This window comes from Hyaena hyaena, unplaced genomic scaffold (assembly GCF_003009895.1).
Source record: "Hyaena hyaena isolate Hyena2069 unplaced genomic scaffold, ASM300989v1 scaffold_206, whole genome shotgun sequence".
In the NCBI taxonomy this organism is placed as follows: domain Eukaryota; kingdom Metazoa; phylum Chordata; class Mammalia; order Carnivora; family Hyaenidae; genus Hyaena; species Hyaena hyaena.
Window position 1 is genome coordinate 1,062,503 of NW_024080840.1, and position 17,807 is coordinate 1,080,309.

At 35.2% G+C, this 17,807-nt stretch overlaps 1 protein-coding gene across 4 annotated transcripts in view; it reads left to right on the forward strand.

Moving 5' to 3' along the window:
• Positions 1-17,807, forward strand: part of VPS13A (vacuolar protein sorting 13 homolog A) — a 228,593-nt gene that overhangs the window by 30,747 nt on the left and 180,039 nt on the right. For all 4 annotated transcript variants that reach the window (XR_005530230.1, XM_039242171.1, XM_039242174.1 and 1 more), the window contains exons 6-13: positions 3,938-4,047; positions 4,713-4,772; positions 6,704-6,763; positions 6,966-7,046; positions 10,661-10,718; positions 14,438-14,565; positions 14,765-14,871; positions 16,787-16,958. Coding sequence is in view for 3 of the 4 variants with exons in the window: in XM_039242171.1 (XP_039098102.1) it covers positions 3,938-4,047; positions 4,713-4,772; positions 6,704-6,763; positions 6,966-7,046; positions 10,661-10,718; positions 14,438-14,565; positions 14,765-14,871; positions 16,787-16,958 (776 nt within the window). In the remaining variant the exon portion in view is untranslated. The remainder of the gene's footprint in view (positions 1-3,937; positions 4,048-4,712; positions 4,773-6,703; positions 6,764-6,965; positions 7,047-10,660; positions 10,719-14,437; positions 14,566-14,764; positions 14,872-16,786; positions 16,959-17,807) is intronic.

The following is a 17,807-nucleotide window of genomic DNA, read 5'->3' on the forward strand; positions in this document are numbered from 1 at the left end:
TGTCTTTCTTTAAATGTGGGAAGTTTGCAGCTAGTATTTCTCATTTTTTAATTTTTATTTTTTAAAGATTTCTCATTCTTGAGTAATCTCCACAGCCAGTGTGGGGCTCGAACTCACAACCCTTAGATCCCTTAGAGTTACACGCTCCACTGACTGAGCCAGATGGGAGTCCCTCAGTCAGTATGTCTTCAGATACTCTCTCTGACCCTTTCTCTGTCTTTTTTCCTTTGAGTTGTTATCTAGCGAGGAAGATAGATTTTTGGTGTTTTCTACTCTGCCATTTTCCTCTTCTCAATCCTTTCTTTGCTAAGTCTCCTAGGCTTTTGCCTTTTAAAAATTATATTCATCTTCTCAAAATATGTATACATAGATTTAAAAATTAGTAAGTAATATTAGTACTCACAAAAATACTGTCTCCTGGCTTAGCTCCTAAGCCTACTCCATATATATACACTTTTTAAAAATATTTTTATTTACTTTTGAGAGAGTGTGAGTGGGGGGGGGGTAGGAGGGGACAGAGGATCCCAAGTGGGCTCTGCACTGACAGCAGTGAGCCTGATGTGGGGCTTGAAGTCACCAAGTATGAGATCAAGACCTGAGCCAAAGTGAGATGCTCAACCGACTGAGTCACTCAGGGACCCCTACTTTTAAGTTTTAAACTGTTGTGTTTATTTCCATGTTACTATATAAGATGATTATACCTCTATTACTTGATTTCTTACTTTATACATCATTTATATAGAGAGGCTTCCTTTTATGGACTGTAAAGTCGGCCCATTTTTCTGTCTTTACAGTATAATTGCATGTTGTTTAAATCAATATTCATTGTTTATATTATTATGGCTATACATAAATGTTTACTTCTGAGCCAAATATTATATATGCTCTGATTACATCTGTTTTGTGGTGCAACTTTATTATTTGCTTGGCAATAGTAGGTGTGATTGCTTATTTTATAGAAGTTTTTTTTAATGTGTCTGGTTTCACGATGGTGGATCTCCCTGTATCTGTAAGTACATGGTTTTAGGGTCTGCACTCTGTTGCGTGTATTCTCTTTGGAAGAAATGCTTCTCACCAGGATGGGAAAAGGATAGCTGTTTGGCTGTGTGGACTAGGAGAGGGAGGAGGGTACCTGGAAGTCCCACCATGAGTTACACCAGACTTAAGCCAGTCCATGTAGTATTGTCCTCTCCCTGCCATTTATGTTTTCTCAGGACTCCAGTTTCTGAATCTTCTCAGGATTCTGGTTTTTGATTTATCTTTATTATTGGCATCTCCATTTATAGGCATTTAGATGAATTTCTTCATTTCTGCTAAGTAGGTTAAGGCTATCTGCGTTCCAGCTTCTAAACTTTTGAAGGTATATCTTAACCTATTTTTTCCCTATATTCTTTCTTTTGGCCTTGGGTATTTATCCATTTTTCCCCTTTACTTTTGCATCAGTGAGGTTTTACTGAGAAGTAGAAAAATAGATAACAATCCACCATGTTTAATCAGAAGTCCTTATTTTTACATAGGTCTAAAATTAGAAATGTTTATGCTTAAAATTCATTAGTGATAGCTGATTGTTATCAGGTAGAAATTTAAACTTTTCAGCATGATACATAACAGCTTATAAGATTTGAACCCTGTCTACCTCTTCAGCCTCATTACTGACCCCATCCCTTTCTCTTCTATTCTTTGTTCTAAACATACTGACCTGTTTATAGTTTACTGACTGTATCAATTTCTCTGTGAATACATCTCATTTCCTTCTCTATCTGATATGTAATTGTGAGTTACCAGCGTTGGAATGATAGTTGAGGGTATAAGGTGTGGAGGAGATTCCTGGAAGGAGTAGTATAGGAGAAGAGAAGCAGTCCTAGGACTGAGCCATGGGGAAATGTAACATTTACTGATGCTGTAAAAGAGGAACACAGGACAAAAAATCTAGGAAGAGTGATGAGGGGTCACCTGGGTGGCACAGTTGGTTGAGCATCTGACTTGGCACAGGTCATGATCTCATGGTTCATGAGTTCAAGCCCCACATTGGACTCTCTGCTGTGAGTGCAGGGCCCTCTTTGGATCCTCTGTTTTCCTCTCTCTCTCTCCCTCTCTCTCTCTCTCTCTCTCTCTCTCTCAAAAAAAAATAAACATTAAAAAATTATTTAAAAAAAAAGATCAGATAAGTAGAAATTTGGAGATTATGATTTCATGGGAAAAGTGTATTTTAGGAAGCAAAGAATGTATCAGATCCTAATGAGGTATTAAGTTAATTAAAGAAATAATCATTTATGTGATGTATGTCCTGGGTCACTGAGTGATGATTACAGAAAAGGAGCTTCTGTTTCTTCCAAAGTTGGAGACAAGGTCATCTAAGAGTAAAGAGAGCAATGGAAGGAGTGTTTAGACCTTTGAGGAAAATCAGAAGGGATTGACTTACTTATTCCACAGCATGTGAACAAGTTGAGTGGAGAAATGGAGTAAGGCTGCTGTTTGGGTGAAGTTGGTGATACTTAATTTAGTTACTAGAGTCCTGTTGTGATTTTCCTCCTCCTGTGCTCAACTGCAAGGTTAAGCATGTTTATATGAAAAGTAGAACATTGGTTTTATTTAGGGTTGGAGTTTTATTGATAAGAAAATGAGGGAGGAAAAAAGGAATAAAAGAGTTGAAAATATTGGTGAAATAAGACATTATGGAATCTGTGCTGGTTAAGGGATTCAGAAGGAAATACTGTGTAGGGAAAGAAAGATTTAAGCATTTAATTGAATGACTGAATAGGCTTATAGAGCAAAGGATTTTATTAGGATGTGGTGTATTCAAAGATTAAAATGCTCTATCTTCAAAGAGCTTATATTTTGTTTACTTCTTAATTCTAGAGTCTTTTTATTTTTAAATATATTTACTTACCTGCTAATCACCAACACTTGGATTTGATGTAAATGTATCTTCATCAGCTTGTCCTCCTGGGCCAGCTGAATTAAGGAGTAGTGGGTCATGAGAGGAAAAAACAGTTACTCCATATGTACAGTGGAACAGAACTACAAATAGAAAATGAGATAGTTTTCATTAACATTTTCAGGTGGGGGAAAAAAGGACAGTAACTCGTGGTTATCAGATGCATATTAAAAAAAATTAACGGTGTGCTGGGTGGCTCAGTCAGTTAAGTGACTGACTCTTGATTCCAGCTCAGGTCATGATCTCATGGTTCCTGAGTTCAAGCCCTGCGTCAGGCTCTGCAGCTGGCAATGCGGAGCCTGCTTGTGCTTGGGTTGGGTTCTCTTTCTCCCTCCCTCTCTCTCTCTGCCCTTCCCATACTTGTACTATCTCTGCCTCTTTCAAAATAAATGAATTAAAAAAAAAATAGGAGCTTCAGTCCTTTGTTCTTTCTATTCCCCTGGAAAGCTTTGAAACTGGAAATAGTTAATACCTTATTTAGAAAATGAAAGAAATGATGAACTTCATTCTTCCTTAAAAGAAGAAAGGATCATATATCTTCCTGTTTTGGATTCATCAGGAGGAGAAGCATATTGAACCATTTTATACATCAAACCACAGACAATTTGTAATAGTATCACTAATTTTAAGGGTGATTCCTTCTTTTGGCTGTTTCTGGCTTCTCTGTTTGAAGCCTATTAGAATTCTTATCTAATCATTTTCAATGTTTCCAAGTCTTTATGTACCCAGGTATAGTTAACAGAAGTTGTAAAATTTAGTGGCAGGAAGTTCTACATAGTTGGTTTTAGTTTCATTGAATAAGTAGATTTTGAAATTATGTATATTTGGTTGCCTTTGAGTCTTTTGATATTGAAGACTTAGGGAAAGGAGGCTCTTAGTGTTCTGTTTACAGAGACCTATTTTTTTTTAACATGGTGATTATGTCAATTCCATATGTGGATGGGTATTTATAGAGTGTATTTTTCATTCAAGTTAAAAAAAGAGTATTTACTATTGTAGAAAAACATCTGGTGGAGAAACCGGACACTTTCACAGAAAAATTAATTACACAGATCATAAAAAATCTTCAAGTGAAAATTTCCAACATCCATATTCGTTATGAAGATGATGTAAGTATTTGAATAGGTGAAACTTAGTTTTACATTTACGTACATATACTTTACTGTTTATTGACACCTGCTGTGATGTGGCCAGCCATTGGGTGCTGGGAAGTGGAGGGACACAGGCCTGAAGGTGACCTGATATTTCTTCTTTGTAATCATAGTTTTAATTTGCAGTGTTTAATGCTTTGATTACATTTTGCTAAAATGTTCAAAAATTGGATAATGTAGGAAAATGCCTTTCTATATTGCAGTCACCTTGGATACTTGAGCATTATGAATTAACCAGTTATGTATTTTTAGAATATTTTATATTTACCTCTTGGAAATTATACTGGTCTAGGACTCAGTAGAGGTAGATTTTGATTGTTTATCTCAAATAGACCCTGTGTCTCTAAAATGCATAATTATTGTCTTCTCATAGTACTGTTGTGAGGTCAGTTTTTGATAAACTGGTTTTTTATAAACTGAAAAACATACAGATTTATTGTACAACACTAATACATTGATAGTTAAATTTTTAATTAGTATTAGGAAAAATACAGGAATAACAGTTCTACAAACTGGTAAAATGTTTTTGAGTGTTTGAAAAAATATTTTCCAGAAAATGAGCTTTTTCTATAATTTTGTTTAACTACTAAAATTCTGAGTAAAATTTGCTCTTTCCTCTTTAGATCACAAATCGAGACAATCCACTGTCATTCGGTATTTCCCTTCAAAATCTCAGCATGCAGGTACTTTGTTTAAAAAGAAATTTAACCGTATTGTGCAGTATAGTTGATCAAGCTATAACTGTTCGTGTGTGCTAGTATCAGAAATAGATGTAGAGTTGGTACGGAGAGTGCTTAAGGTAGATTGGAATTGGGAGTGGGTAGTTTAGTGTTTCAAAAAATGCTTGATCATCAAATTTAGTTTAAAATATGAAGGCCTATTATTTGCAGAATATATTCGATACTTTTTTCCTTAAAAATCCATTTTTGTAAGTACAAAATAAAAGTAATGTTATTTCAGAAATACTGATAAGTCATGGAAAGCATAAAGAAATCACACATTTTCTTTGCACCATCATTCATATGGTGGCAAACATTGTTCCTAATTTTTCAAATTGAGGAATTTTTGAAGTATGGGAGCAAATAGAGGATTATGAAGCATTGACTTGCATCAAAGTTATAGACAGTTGTGGAATTTGTCATTTGGTTTAAGTTTTAAATACTTTTAAAGAATAAGTTGTTAGGAATAAAGTTTAAAACGCGTATATTTTCTACTCTCATCCTTCTCCCAGAGATAAACATCCTAAAATTTTAAACTTTTGTATATCAGTTAAAAATGTATAACGCTGGTAGGTTTTTCAAAGTTTACATAGGGGCTCCTGAGTGGTTCAGTCGGTTAAGCATCTGACTTCGGCTCAAGTCATGATCTTGTGGTCCATGAGTTTGAGCCCCGTGTCGGGCTCTGTGCTGACAGCTCAGAGCCTGGAGCCTGCTTCAGATTCTGTGTCTCCCTCTCTCTCTGCCCCTCTGCCACTCAACACTCTTTCTCTGTCTTAAAAATAATAAATGTTTAAAAAATTAAAAATTTACATAAATATTTTACATGATTTTTCAATAAATTTTCATTTTCACAGTGTTTTTAATATTTACTTGTATTGCTACATGTATTTTAATTCAGTTTAATTGCTCTGTAGTATTTCATTATATGCTTTATTTACATATACCCATTGAATTTTTGTGTAAAATTTCTTCTTAAAACATGGGCCTACTACAAGCAAAATAAATAAGAAAAGCCAGATGAAAAGTTATTCAGTAAGTTTGGGTGGGGTGAACTGTCAAATGCTTCTGTTAGTTTGAAAAATAAGGATGGAGAATTACATTGGATGTTGCAGCATGGAGGTCATGGGTAACTGTGACAGCGGTTTTGACCATCCCCTTTGGGAGACCTTGGAAACTGGTCCCCTAGCCCAGACCCATTCAATTAGGAACTCAAATGGAGGCCCAGCAGTCTAAGGTTTAGAAGGCCCTCCAGGTGATTTGATGTACACTGAAGTTTGAAAACCACTGTTGTCATCTGTTCAATTCTCTACCAGAAAATGAAAACGGTCTTTGTAGAATAAGCATCTAAACACTTTATTGCCCTCAGTAGCTTCTCATTGTTGTTAGAATAAAGTCGGTAGTTTTATTTTAAAACAGTTTTAATCTGTTTTAATCTGACCCCTGGTAACATTGGTTTCACCTCTTTTGTTTGTGTATGTTCTCTGGCCATACTGGTCTTCTTCAGTTCCCCGAACATGTCACATACTTGGATGTTTTCCTACTCTGAATCGTACTCCCCACTAACCTTAAAATCAATAATTTTTATCCATATATTATGTATTAGTCATCACTTTCTCCATTATCCCTGAATTTGAGGCTCCTGCATTATTCTGAGAACTGTGTTTAACCTCTGTGGTGGCACTTACCTGTTTGTAATTGCTTGTTTACTTAGCTTTTTTAGTTAGCAGTGAGGTCTTCGAAAACAGACTTTATTGTGGTTAATATTCTGTCACTGAGTGTCTTCAAGGGCATTTTCATGGGAAATTGGTCAAGGGTATATTAATAATAGTTTATCACTCTGCCATTTCATATGTTATGACACTTTCACTTTTTTTTTTTTTTTTTTTAATTTTCAGACAACTGATCAATTCTGGGTTCCATGTTTACATGATGAAACTGAGAAACTCTTCCGTAAGGTAAAATAAATATCCTGTCAACCCATAGACCTGATAAGAGACTTACACAAAGGCAGATGATAATATATAGATAAGGATTTATGTGAATTGCGTTTACTTAACTCGATTATATGATTTAGTTATTTGCGAGTTCTTAAAATAGCATATGTTTAAAGATCCTTTAAAGAAAATGAGATGTGTAATAAACTTGATTTATTTTTAGTTAATCCGATTGGATAACCTTTTTGCCTATTGGAACGTGAAGTCTCCGTTGTTTTACCTTAATGATTATGATGAATCATTGGTAAGTAAATCTTTGGGGGATGCGTATGTATACTTTTGTTAGTATATTTTGCATATGGTTTTGGTTTTATTCATTGCCATTTATTAACATAACTGTAGTTGGTGACTTTTTCCCCCCTAGGCAAAATCCATTAACAGCATGTACACAAATATGTGAATATATATGTGTTTGTACACAAACATGTATAGATACACATTTTTTTGGGTATAATCGACATGTTTATACATACATATAAGCATAAACATGTATATGTAAACATGTCAATTGTGTATATGTATATGTGTATATATTAAATGCACATATATAAATATATTTATATATAAACATGTCAATTATATATAATATAAAACGTGTATATATATATAATGTTATATATGTAATTTCATGTGTGCACTGTAACGGTTCAGCATTTGCACATAATGTGAAATGATCACAATAAGACTAACATCCATTACCATACATAATTAATCTCAGAACTTTTGATGAGTACTTTTAAGATTTACTCTCTTTGGGGTGTCTGGGGGGCTCAGTCAGTGTCAGTTAAGCGTCCGACTTCAGCTCAGGTCATGATCTCACGGTTCGTGGGTTCGAGCCCTGTGTCAGGCTCTGTGCTGACAACTAGCTCAGACCCTGGAGCCTGCTTCAGAGTCTATATCTCTGTCTCTCTCTTACCCTCCCATGCTCATGCTGTCTCTCTCTCTCAGAAATAAATAAAACATTAAAAAAAAATTTATTCTCTTTAAAATATGCGATATTTAAAATATGCAATATGAGGGATGCCTGGGTGGCTCAGTGTGTTGAACCTTTGACTTTGGATTTTGGCTTAGGTCATATTTCCCAGTTTGTAGGATGGAGCCCTGTGTCACATTCCATGCTGAGCATGGAGCCTACTTGGGATTCTTTCTCTATCCCCCTCCCTTTCTCTCTCCCCCACTGTTGTTTGCTTGCTATCTCAAAATACATGAACTTTAAAAAAAAAGTACAATACTGTATCATTAACTATAGTTGCCATGTTGTATATTACATACTTCCCCATAACTGACTTCTTTTCTAACTAGACACACTTACCTTTTAACTTTGTTGACACATTTTGCCTATTTCCCACCAATCTGTGCTCTGTACCTACAAGTATGAGCTTGGCTTTTTAAAAATATTTATTTATTTATTTGTAAGTATTTCACGTATAAGATCATAGGGTATATGTCTGTCTGACTTATTTCACTTAGCATAAGGCCCTCAAGGTTCACCCATGTAGCAGAAGGGTGATTCCTTCTTTTTAATGGCTGAATAATATACCACTGTGTATTTATATATATTTTCTGTATCCATTCTTCTATCAATAGGCATGTAGGTTGTTTCTGTATCTTGGGTATATAATTAATGCTTCAGTGAACATGGTAGTGTATGTATCTTTTCTAGCTCATGTTTTTCTTTTCTTTGGATAAATATTCAGAATAGGAATTGCTAGTCTATGGCCATACCACCTTTAATGTGCCTGATCTCATCTTGTCTCAGAAGCTAAACAGGATTGGCCCTGGTTAGTACTTGGACGGGAGAATAGGAATTGGTGGATCATATGGTAGTTCTTTTAATTTTTTGAAGACCCTCCATACTGTTTTTTATAGGGGTTGCATCAGTTTATATTTCTACCCAGAGTGCATAAGAGTTTGTGTTTCTCCACATCCTTGCCCACACGTGTTATTTCTTTTTTGATAATAACCATTTTAGGTTACCTGGGTTGCTCTGTTGGTTAAGTGTCTGACTCTTGATCTCAACATTGTGAGTTCAAGCCCGGTGTTGGTCTCCATGCTGGGCTTGGAGCCTACTTTAGAAGAAAGATAATAACAATTCTAAAAGGTGTTAGTTGCTTTTGATTTGCATTCCCCTCGATGATTAGTGGTGTTGAATACCTTTTCATGTTCCTGTTGGCCATCTGTATGTCTGGAAAATGTCTTTTCATTTCCTCTGCCCATTTTTTAATTGGATTGTTTTTCTGAAATTGGGTTATAGGAGTTCTTTATATATTTTGAATATTGACCCCTCATCTGATAAGTGATTTGCAAATATTTTCTCCTGTTCAGTAGGTTGCCTGTTCATTATTGTTGATGTCTTCCTTTGCTGTGCAAAATCTTTTTAGTTTGATGTAGTTCCACTTTTTTTTTTTTTCCTTGTGTTTACTTTTGGTGTCAGGTCCAAAATATCATTGCCAAGACCAGTGTCAGGGCATTTACTGCCTGTGTTTTCTTTTAGAATATTTATGGCCTCAGGTCTTATGTTCAGGTCTTTAATCTATTTTGAGTTAATTTTGTATTGGTATAAAGTAGTGGTCCATTTTCATTCTCTTGCATGTGGCCGTCCAGTTTTCTGAACACCACATTTTGAAGAGACTCTCCTTTCCCCAGTGTACATTTTTGGCTACTTTGTGGTAAATTAATTAACCATTTATATGTATAGATATATTTCCGGGCTCTTTATTCTATGCCATTGATCTGTGTGTCTGATTTTATGCCAATACCATACTGTTTTGATTAACGTAGTTTTGAATATAATTTGAAATCAAGACTTGTGGTATCTCCAGGTTCTCTGTCAAGATTCCTTTGGTTTTTGTGGTCTCTCATGGTTCCTTCCATATATATATTAGTATCGTTCTATTTCTGTGAATAATGTTGTTGGAAATTTGGCAGGGATTTCATTGAATTTGTTGATTGTTTTGGCTAGTATGGACTTTTTAACAATATATCTTGAAATATGGAGCATGGAATATGGTTGGGCCCCCCCCCTTTTTTTTTTTTTTTTAGCATCTTTAGTTTCTGTCTTCAGTGTCTTACAATTTTTGGTGTACAAGTCTTTTTGCCTCATTGGTTTAAATTTATTCCTATGTATTTAATTCCTTTTGATGTAATTGTAAATTGAGTTTTCTTAATTGCTCTTCTACTTCATTATCAGTGTGTAGAAATGCATTAGATTTCTGTATATTAATTTTGTATCCTACAATTTTACTTTATTAGATTTAACAGTTTTTGGTGGAGTATGTAAGGTTTTCTATATAGAATGTTATATCATCTACAAATGGTGATAGTTTTATTTCTTCCTTTCCAATTTGGATGCCTTTTATTCTTTTTCTTGCCTAATTGCTCTGGCTAGGACTTCTGATACTATGCTGAATAAAAGTGGCAAGAGTAGTGGGCATCTTTGTCTTGTTCCTAATCTTAGAGGAAAGGCTGTCAGTTTTTAACTGTTGAGCACATGATGTTAGCTGTGGGACTGTCATATATGTCCTTTCTTATGTTGAGGTATATTTCCTTTATGCCCACTTCCTTGAGATTCTTTATCATAAATGGATGTTGAATTTTGCCAACTTCCATAAATGTACCTGTACACAAATATGTAAATACACACACATATGTTTAAATAGTTCCTAGATCATTCTTTAATAGCAGTAGTTTAATAGGATGTTGTATAACCAGTTTAATATTTTCCATAGCTAAGTCCTCAGAAGTTTGATTTATTTTTTAAATTGCTTTTAAATATTTTTTTTTTTGCATATAATAGGATTTGGTAAAATAAAGATATATTGGCATCAATATAAATAAAAGCAGTTTGTCTTTTAATAGGACAGCTTGAAGAATGGCATTGTCCGTGAAAATATTGTCCCAAAAGGTTATGATTTTGGTAAGTACTTTTTGTAAGATAAGTACAATTAAAGTAACTGGCATGAATTTTAATGGACATTGTTAAAGTCACTGTGATGTTCCATGTTAATTTTGTCATATAATCCAAAGTGTTTATAATACATATTCACAAATAAAACAGTTATCGGTTCTGTGTCATTCATTGTTGGGGAATTTTTTGCTATATTTCAAAACTACAGGAAAGAAAAATGTCCTGAGTGAGGATATAATAAATGAGATAAATCTCTAAGGATTATTCATAATAATTATGATGTTAAGAGATTTTAAATGGCAAATATAGTTTATTAATGCTAGCTGGCATAGTCTGTAATCTTACGATTTAAAAAATGTATATTTAAAATTTTTCTTCATATTTTTATCTGGTTCCAAATTTTCTGAAATGAACATGATGTACTTTTATAATCAGAAATGAGTAAAATTTTAAGTTGAAAGGAGTAGTATTTCTTGTACTCTGTAGGCACACAGTAAATACTGATTGGTGGGTGGATAACTTTTTTATTAGCTTTGGTTGTCTGATGTCTTCAATCAGTGATTCTTTTCTGTATTCTACCTTCCTGATTATACTTCATTAATTTCCTAAAGTTGAGTCTTGTTTTCACTCTTAAAACTATCCATTTCATAGTTTTGGCTTCATTTTCTAGATTATTTTCATCAAAGGAAACATTAAGAACAGATGAGATTGCCTGTCATGTGTGTTGACGATTCTCCTCTCTGTCACTTAGGTTTGACTTATTTCCCTTTTGCCTGCTGTCATTTCCTGCTGCTTTAGTCAGGACCTGGTGAGAGAGAAACTGCACAGTAATTTGAGCAGGGGAAGTTTAACATAAAACATTACTGTAACCGGGGATTGGAGTAACAAAGAATTGGCTAATGAAAAGTAGAGAGAACTCTAAAGAATATAGGAAGAGTAGAAGGCACTGCCCCTACCCTAGGACTGAGATGGACTTCCCCATGAAGAGGGTGTGCCTGTCTCAGCGCTGAGGTCTCTGTGACCAGGGCTCACTGATTGCCAGGAAAGTCTCTGTGGTGCCATGCCACCAAACTTGTTGGAGATTCACCCTTGGGATCTTGATAGATTGTCATAAAGGGTTGTCCTGTGGGAGGCACTTCACTACAGAACTGCCTTAGGGCGTTGGAAGAACTTGCTGGCTGCTGCTAGTTGCCCTGCCCCTCAGGAGGCTGGGGCTGAAGAATCTGTCACACTCTAGGAGCTGCTGTCACCTTGTAGGAGCTGGACACTGGAGCCGGCTTCTGTAGCAGCCACTTGGTGGGAGCTGCGTGCTGGAAAACCATGGCAGTGCAGGGGTCTGTGGAATGAGCACATTAGAACCAGGAAACATAACTGCTCCTGCAGTGTCTCTCCAGTGCCCTCTGCTGGTAAAGATTAATATTATGCTAGCTGGCAAGGGAAAAAATATTTAAAGGGCCAAGTCTAGTTTTTAGAGTAGGCAATGAAGTATGAAATAGGAGTTCACAGACAATAAATTGATAATTGGCATACCTGCTCGAAAGAAGAAGGACTGAAAGCTTTTTTTGGTTTGTTTTTTATTTAATGAGTGAGACAACAGCTTATTTACAAGTTGAGATGAGAATCATCTATAGAACATGAAAAATAAGCAAGATAGAGAAGGGATAATTTTTTTATAAGGGTAAAAGGGGATAGGATCTCATACACAAGTGGAGTGCTTTTCCACAGAGAACAGGATTAGTCCTCTTATAAGACTGAATTCAGGAATAAGAGAGAAGTCTTGATATGGGGTGGACAGCAGAGAGGGTGATAAGAGTTTATGGAATTTCGTTAATGAGCTCTTATTTTTTAATATCTGAGGTGTTGGGAGGTTTTTGAAGGGAAGAGAGGCTATGAAAGTCATGTAGGTTAATGGAAGAGAGAACTGACTAGAACCATGTTCTCCAAGTGTGGTTCAGACTAGCAGCATCAGTATTACTTGGAAACTTGGTAGAAATGTAAATCTTAGAGTCCATCCCAGACATAATGAGTCAGGACCTCTGAGAATGAACCTTGGCAATCTATGTTTTCACAGGCTTTCCTGGTGATTTTGATGAATAACAAATTTTGACAGCCACTGAGCTGTAGTAGGGGTTGGGCAATTTTTTTTTTTCTAAAGGCCATGTAGTCTGGTGCAGCCCCTCTGGAAAACAGTGTGGAGGTTCCTCAGGAAACTAACAATAGAACTCCCCTATGACCCAGCAATAACACGGCTAGGAATTTACCCAAGGGATACAGAAATGCTGAGGCATAGGAGCACATGTACCCCAATGTTGATAGCAGCACTCTCAACAATAGCTAAAACATGGAAAGATCCATCAACGGACAAATGGATCAAGAAGATGTGGTTTATCTATACCATGGAATACTACATGGCAATGAGAAACGATGAAATCTGGCCATGTGTAGCAACATGGATGGACATTGAGGGTGTTATGCTAAGAAAAAAAAGACAGGCAGAGAAGGACAAATAACAAATGTATGCACGTATAGGAGGATTAGGAGGAACTTAACTGAGGAACAAGAGGAAGAAGGGGGGCAATGGTGGGGGAAAGGGAGAGAGGCAAACCATGAGAGACTCTTGAATGCTGACAAAAACTGAGGACTGATGGATGTGGGGTGGGGAGGGGGGATGGGCATGGAGGAGGGCACTTGTGGGGATGAGCACTGGGTGTTATGTGGAAACCAATTTGACAATTAACTATTTGCGAAAAAAAAAGCTAGGGGAGAATAATTTTATTTTTCGAGTAGTGGTAAAATTGCCTTATACGTAGATTTATTAAGTCTTTTAGTATATTGATTCATATGTATATGCACATACATAAATGTGTATATATATACACACATACGAAATTGTTCATATTTTTCACTGTGTAGTATTCTGTTGTATGTATTGTATGATGAATTTAACCAGTTTCTGGAGTATCTTCTGGTTCTATTAAGTTCAATATATATATATAATTGAGTGTAATATGTTGAGTACATTTGAATGCTCAGTGTGAAAAAATTAAGTGCTGTGCCTTGGGATGATTAAAACAAGACAAATGTACTGTTTTTATATAGATTAGCTGATAATTTAATAGTTGATCTCTCTATACATTCAGCTATAACTGGCCTCCCTTTGCAAGAATATTCTTATCCTTTTTTGGTACTAAATGTATAACGTTTAGTTTAATCTGTCTTAGATTATGGGTTGAACCAAGAAGGTTATCCTGGGTAAATCTCCTTTTACAAGTTAAAAGGAGGCAGATGGATATATAGAAACTGACCAGAAATTCAAAAATTATAGTTTGATAATAGAAGTCAGTGGTTAAATAAAGTCTTTTTCCCCTTAGCATTTTGAATGTAATTGTTTTAAACTGTGTATTTTTGTTAACATTATTTTTTTACACTATTTTTGAATTTTAGAGAGTGTTTCTGTTTTTAAGGGTTATGTTGGTGTTTTGAGGGGAGGTTTACTTAGTCTTTGTTTACTTAAAGAATAAAATATGAATTATAATTACGAATAAAATAAAAGAATCTTCTCTGTTAATTGACAGTTCATCTGACCAAATTATAGCAGTATGGCAATCTGGGAAAGTAGGAAGAGTATAAGAAATGAAAATCAACATTTTCAACTCCATCCCTTTAGGACTTTTAGACTCTTGAAATATAACTCAATTTAAATTTTTAAAATTTGCATTATTTTTCAGTGTTTCGCCCCATATCTGCTAATGCCAAACTTCAGATGAATCGGCGATCGGATTTTGACTTTTCTGCTCCCAAGATAAACCTGGAAGTTGAGTTACATGAGATAGCAATTGAATTTAATAAACCACAGGTGATTTGTTTTAAATGAAAATTTGAATTGAGCTATAATTTGATAAAAAGTAGAACTAAGATATTTTTAATGGTTTTCAGAACTAAGATTTTTAAGGGTATTTGAGAAATGCACAGAGTTTTATGGTAACATTTAACCTTTTTCAACATTGAACACAAAATCTGAAACCTCAAACGGACTTAATATTTTCATTCTTTAGTATTTCAGCGTTATGGAGCTTCTTGAGTCAGTTGATATGATGACACAGAATCTACCCTACAGGAAATTCAAACCTGATGTGCCTCTTCACTATCATGCCAGAGAATGGTAAAATGGCTTAATTTTTAAAAATTGAGATATAATTTGACATACTACATTAGTTTCAGATTTATAACCTAATGATTCGATATTTGTATGTGTTGTGAACTGATCACCACAGTAAGTCTAGTTAACCTCCATCACCAAATATAATGACAAAAGTTTTCCTTTAGAGTTTTTATGATCTCTTAGTAACTTTCAAATATACAGTATAGTATTAACTATTATCACCATGCTGTACATTATATCCTCATGACTTATTTTATAACTGGAAGTTTGGACCTTTTAATCCCATTTACCCATTTTTACCACTGCCTATGCCTCACCTCTGTCATCTACCAGTCTGTACTCTATTTATGAGCTCAGTTTTTTTGTTTTTGTTTTTTGAGATACCATATGTAAGTGAGATCATATGGTGTTTATCGTTCTTGGTCTGATTTCACTTAGCATAATGTCTTCAGGGTTCATCTGTATTGTCACAAATAGCAAGATTTCATTCCTTTTTATGACCAAATAATATTCCAGTCATGGAATGACTACACACACACACACACACACACACGCACGCACACATACACATACAGATACACACTGCATTTTCTTTATCCATTAGTTCATTGATGGACAGTTAGGTTGTTTCCGTATCTTGACTATTGTTAATAATGCCACAGTGAATATTGGGGGTACATACATATATGTTTTTTTGCTTGTGTTTTCATTTTCATCAGATAAATACCTAGAAGTAGAATCGGTTGATCTAATCTTTTTAAATTTATAATGTATAGTATAAAGTGAATTTATTGACTTTGAGAATAACTTTTTTTTTTTTTTAATGTTTTTATTTATTTCTAGGAGAGAGAGACCGCGTGAGCAGGGGAGGGTCAGAGAGAGAGGGAGTCACAGACTGAAACAGGCTCCAGGCTCTGAGCTGGCAGTCAGCACAGAGCCCGACGCGGGGCTTGAACCCACAAACCGCGAGATCATGACCTAAGCAAAAGTCGGAAAGTCGGATGCTTAACCGACTAAGCCACCCAGGCGCCCCGACTTTGAGAATAACTTTTTAAGATACTCTTTAAGGACAGATACAAACTGTTGTTTGATTTATGCTTTTGCTTATTATGTTAAGTTGATTGAAGGGATTCTAAGAAAATTTTAAAAGGGGACACTAGAATACCATTCATTAACTGTAGTTTTGGGATTATTAAAAACTATATCCTAGTTTGTGTCTAGCAATACCTTTTTAAAAAAAAAAAAATCCAAACTTTTCATATTAGATACTTCAAGCCTATATAATTAAACTTGAAAGTTAGGTTATGTGTGTCTATGAAGAGTAGCCCCTTTTTGAATTCCAAAGTCTTGGGGCTCATGCGTGGCTCAGTTGGTTAAGCATCTAATTTCAGTGCAGGTCATAATTGTACCATTCATGAGTTTAAACCCTGCATTGGACTCTGTGCTGATAGCTGGGAGCCTGGAGCCTGCTTCAGGTTCTGTGTCTCCCTCTCTCTCTCTCCCCCACTCTCTCTCTGTCTCTCAAAAAGTAAACATTAAAAAATTGTTTTTAATTTAAAAGTCTTAACTGTTATTAAGCTCTTGCTGTTTCTAGAAGTTGCAAATACTTTTCAGTTGACTTTTAATTACTATTCTTTGCCAAGTAATATTTCGATAGTTTCCCTGTAAAGCTATCTTTTTTGTAACAAAATTCAGTGATTTGGCTTATTTCCACTTAGGAAAGAGATAAGTTTTATAATGTAGTCTTAATACATATAGGGCTGGGAAAAATCAGATACTCAGGACACCATTTTGATAGTCTTTGTACTATATCGTTAGATATGTTGTTTTGGAGTAGAAGTAACTTTATTTCTTACTGTTGGTTTGAGGTTGTTAAGTGTAGGGTTTTGGTTTTTTTGTTTTTTGTTTTCTATAGGTGGAGTTATGCTATACATGGTATTCTGGAAGTAAATGTCTGCCCCCGGTTACGGATGTGGTCATGGAAGTATATTAGAGAACACAGGCAAAAAATGAAGCAGTATAAAGAACTTTATAAAAAAAAGATAACAACTAAGAAGCCAACTGGTGAACTACTCATCTCTTTGCAGGTTAGTAATTAAAAAAAGTTGTTGAATATTTTGTACTACATAACTCCTCCATCTTTGGTGACTAACACTTCCTACTTATTTCAGTTTTGACTGACTCTTTCTCTTTTACTTAGACTTCGTACTCCTATGAGCTCAGGTGATACTCTCCTGTGCGCTGTTGGAATTAGAGATTACTCTCAATCTGGGGAGATTTGGGTTCATGCAGATAGTAATTTGAAGCCTCACACTATGACATTTTTAACCTCAAAAGCCTAAAAAAAAATTTGCTACATGGATTCCAATCTTCTTTGTGTCAATTTCAAAGCCTTCTGTTATCTGTCACCATTCCATTTCTCTGTGTTACAAATGATGGTGTTAATTAAATAAATTTCTTGTCTTTTATACATACTATGCTTACGTTTGTAGCCAAGTCCATCTCCTTTACTCATCTCTTTGCCCCACTTTTATTCATTCCTCAAACTCTACTTAAGTCCCATCTCTTGTATGAACTTTCCTAAACTTTCTACCCATACAGAGCCTCCTTTGTCTTAATTTTTGTGGCATTTCTAGTCTTTACTAGCAACTTTACATTTCATCATCTGTCTTGAGAACTTCCTAAATACTAGTCTTTTAACATTATAGTATATTCTAGAAGGAACTGTTTTATAGATAAAGTTCAGTTTAGGGAGACAGCCTCTTGAAATTACTGTAACCGTTCTGAATCTAGACCAGCTTCCAGTTAGGAGCTCCCTGAAGATTGAGCTTTATTTTTATTTCGATGTAGGAGACTTTCTGCAGTCCTCGACTATTAGGAATGCTTGGGTTTAGAGGCCTTTTGGAAAGGTGGTTACACATTTCCTTACTTATTTA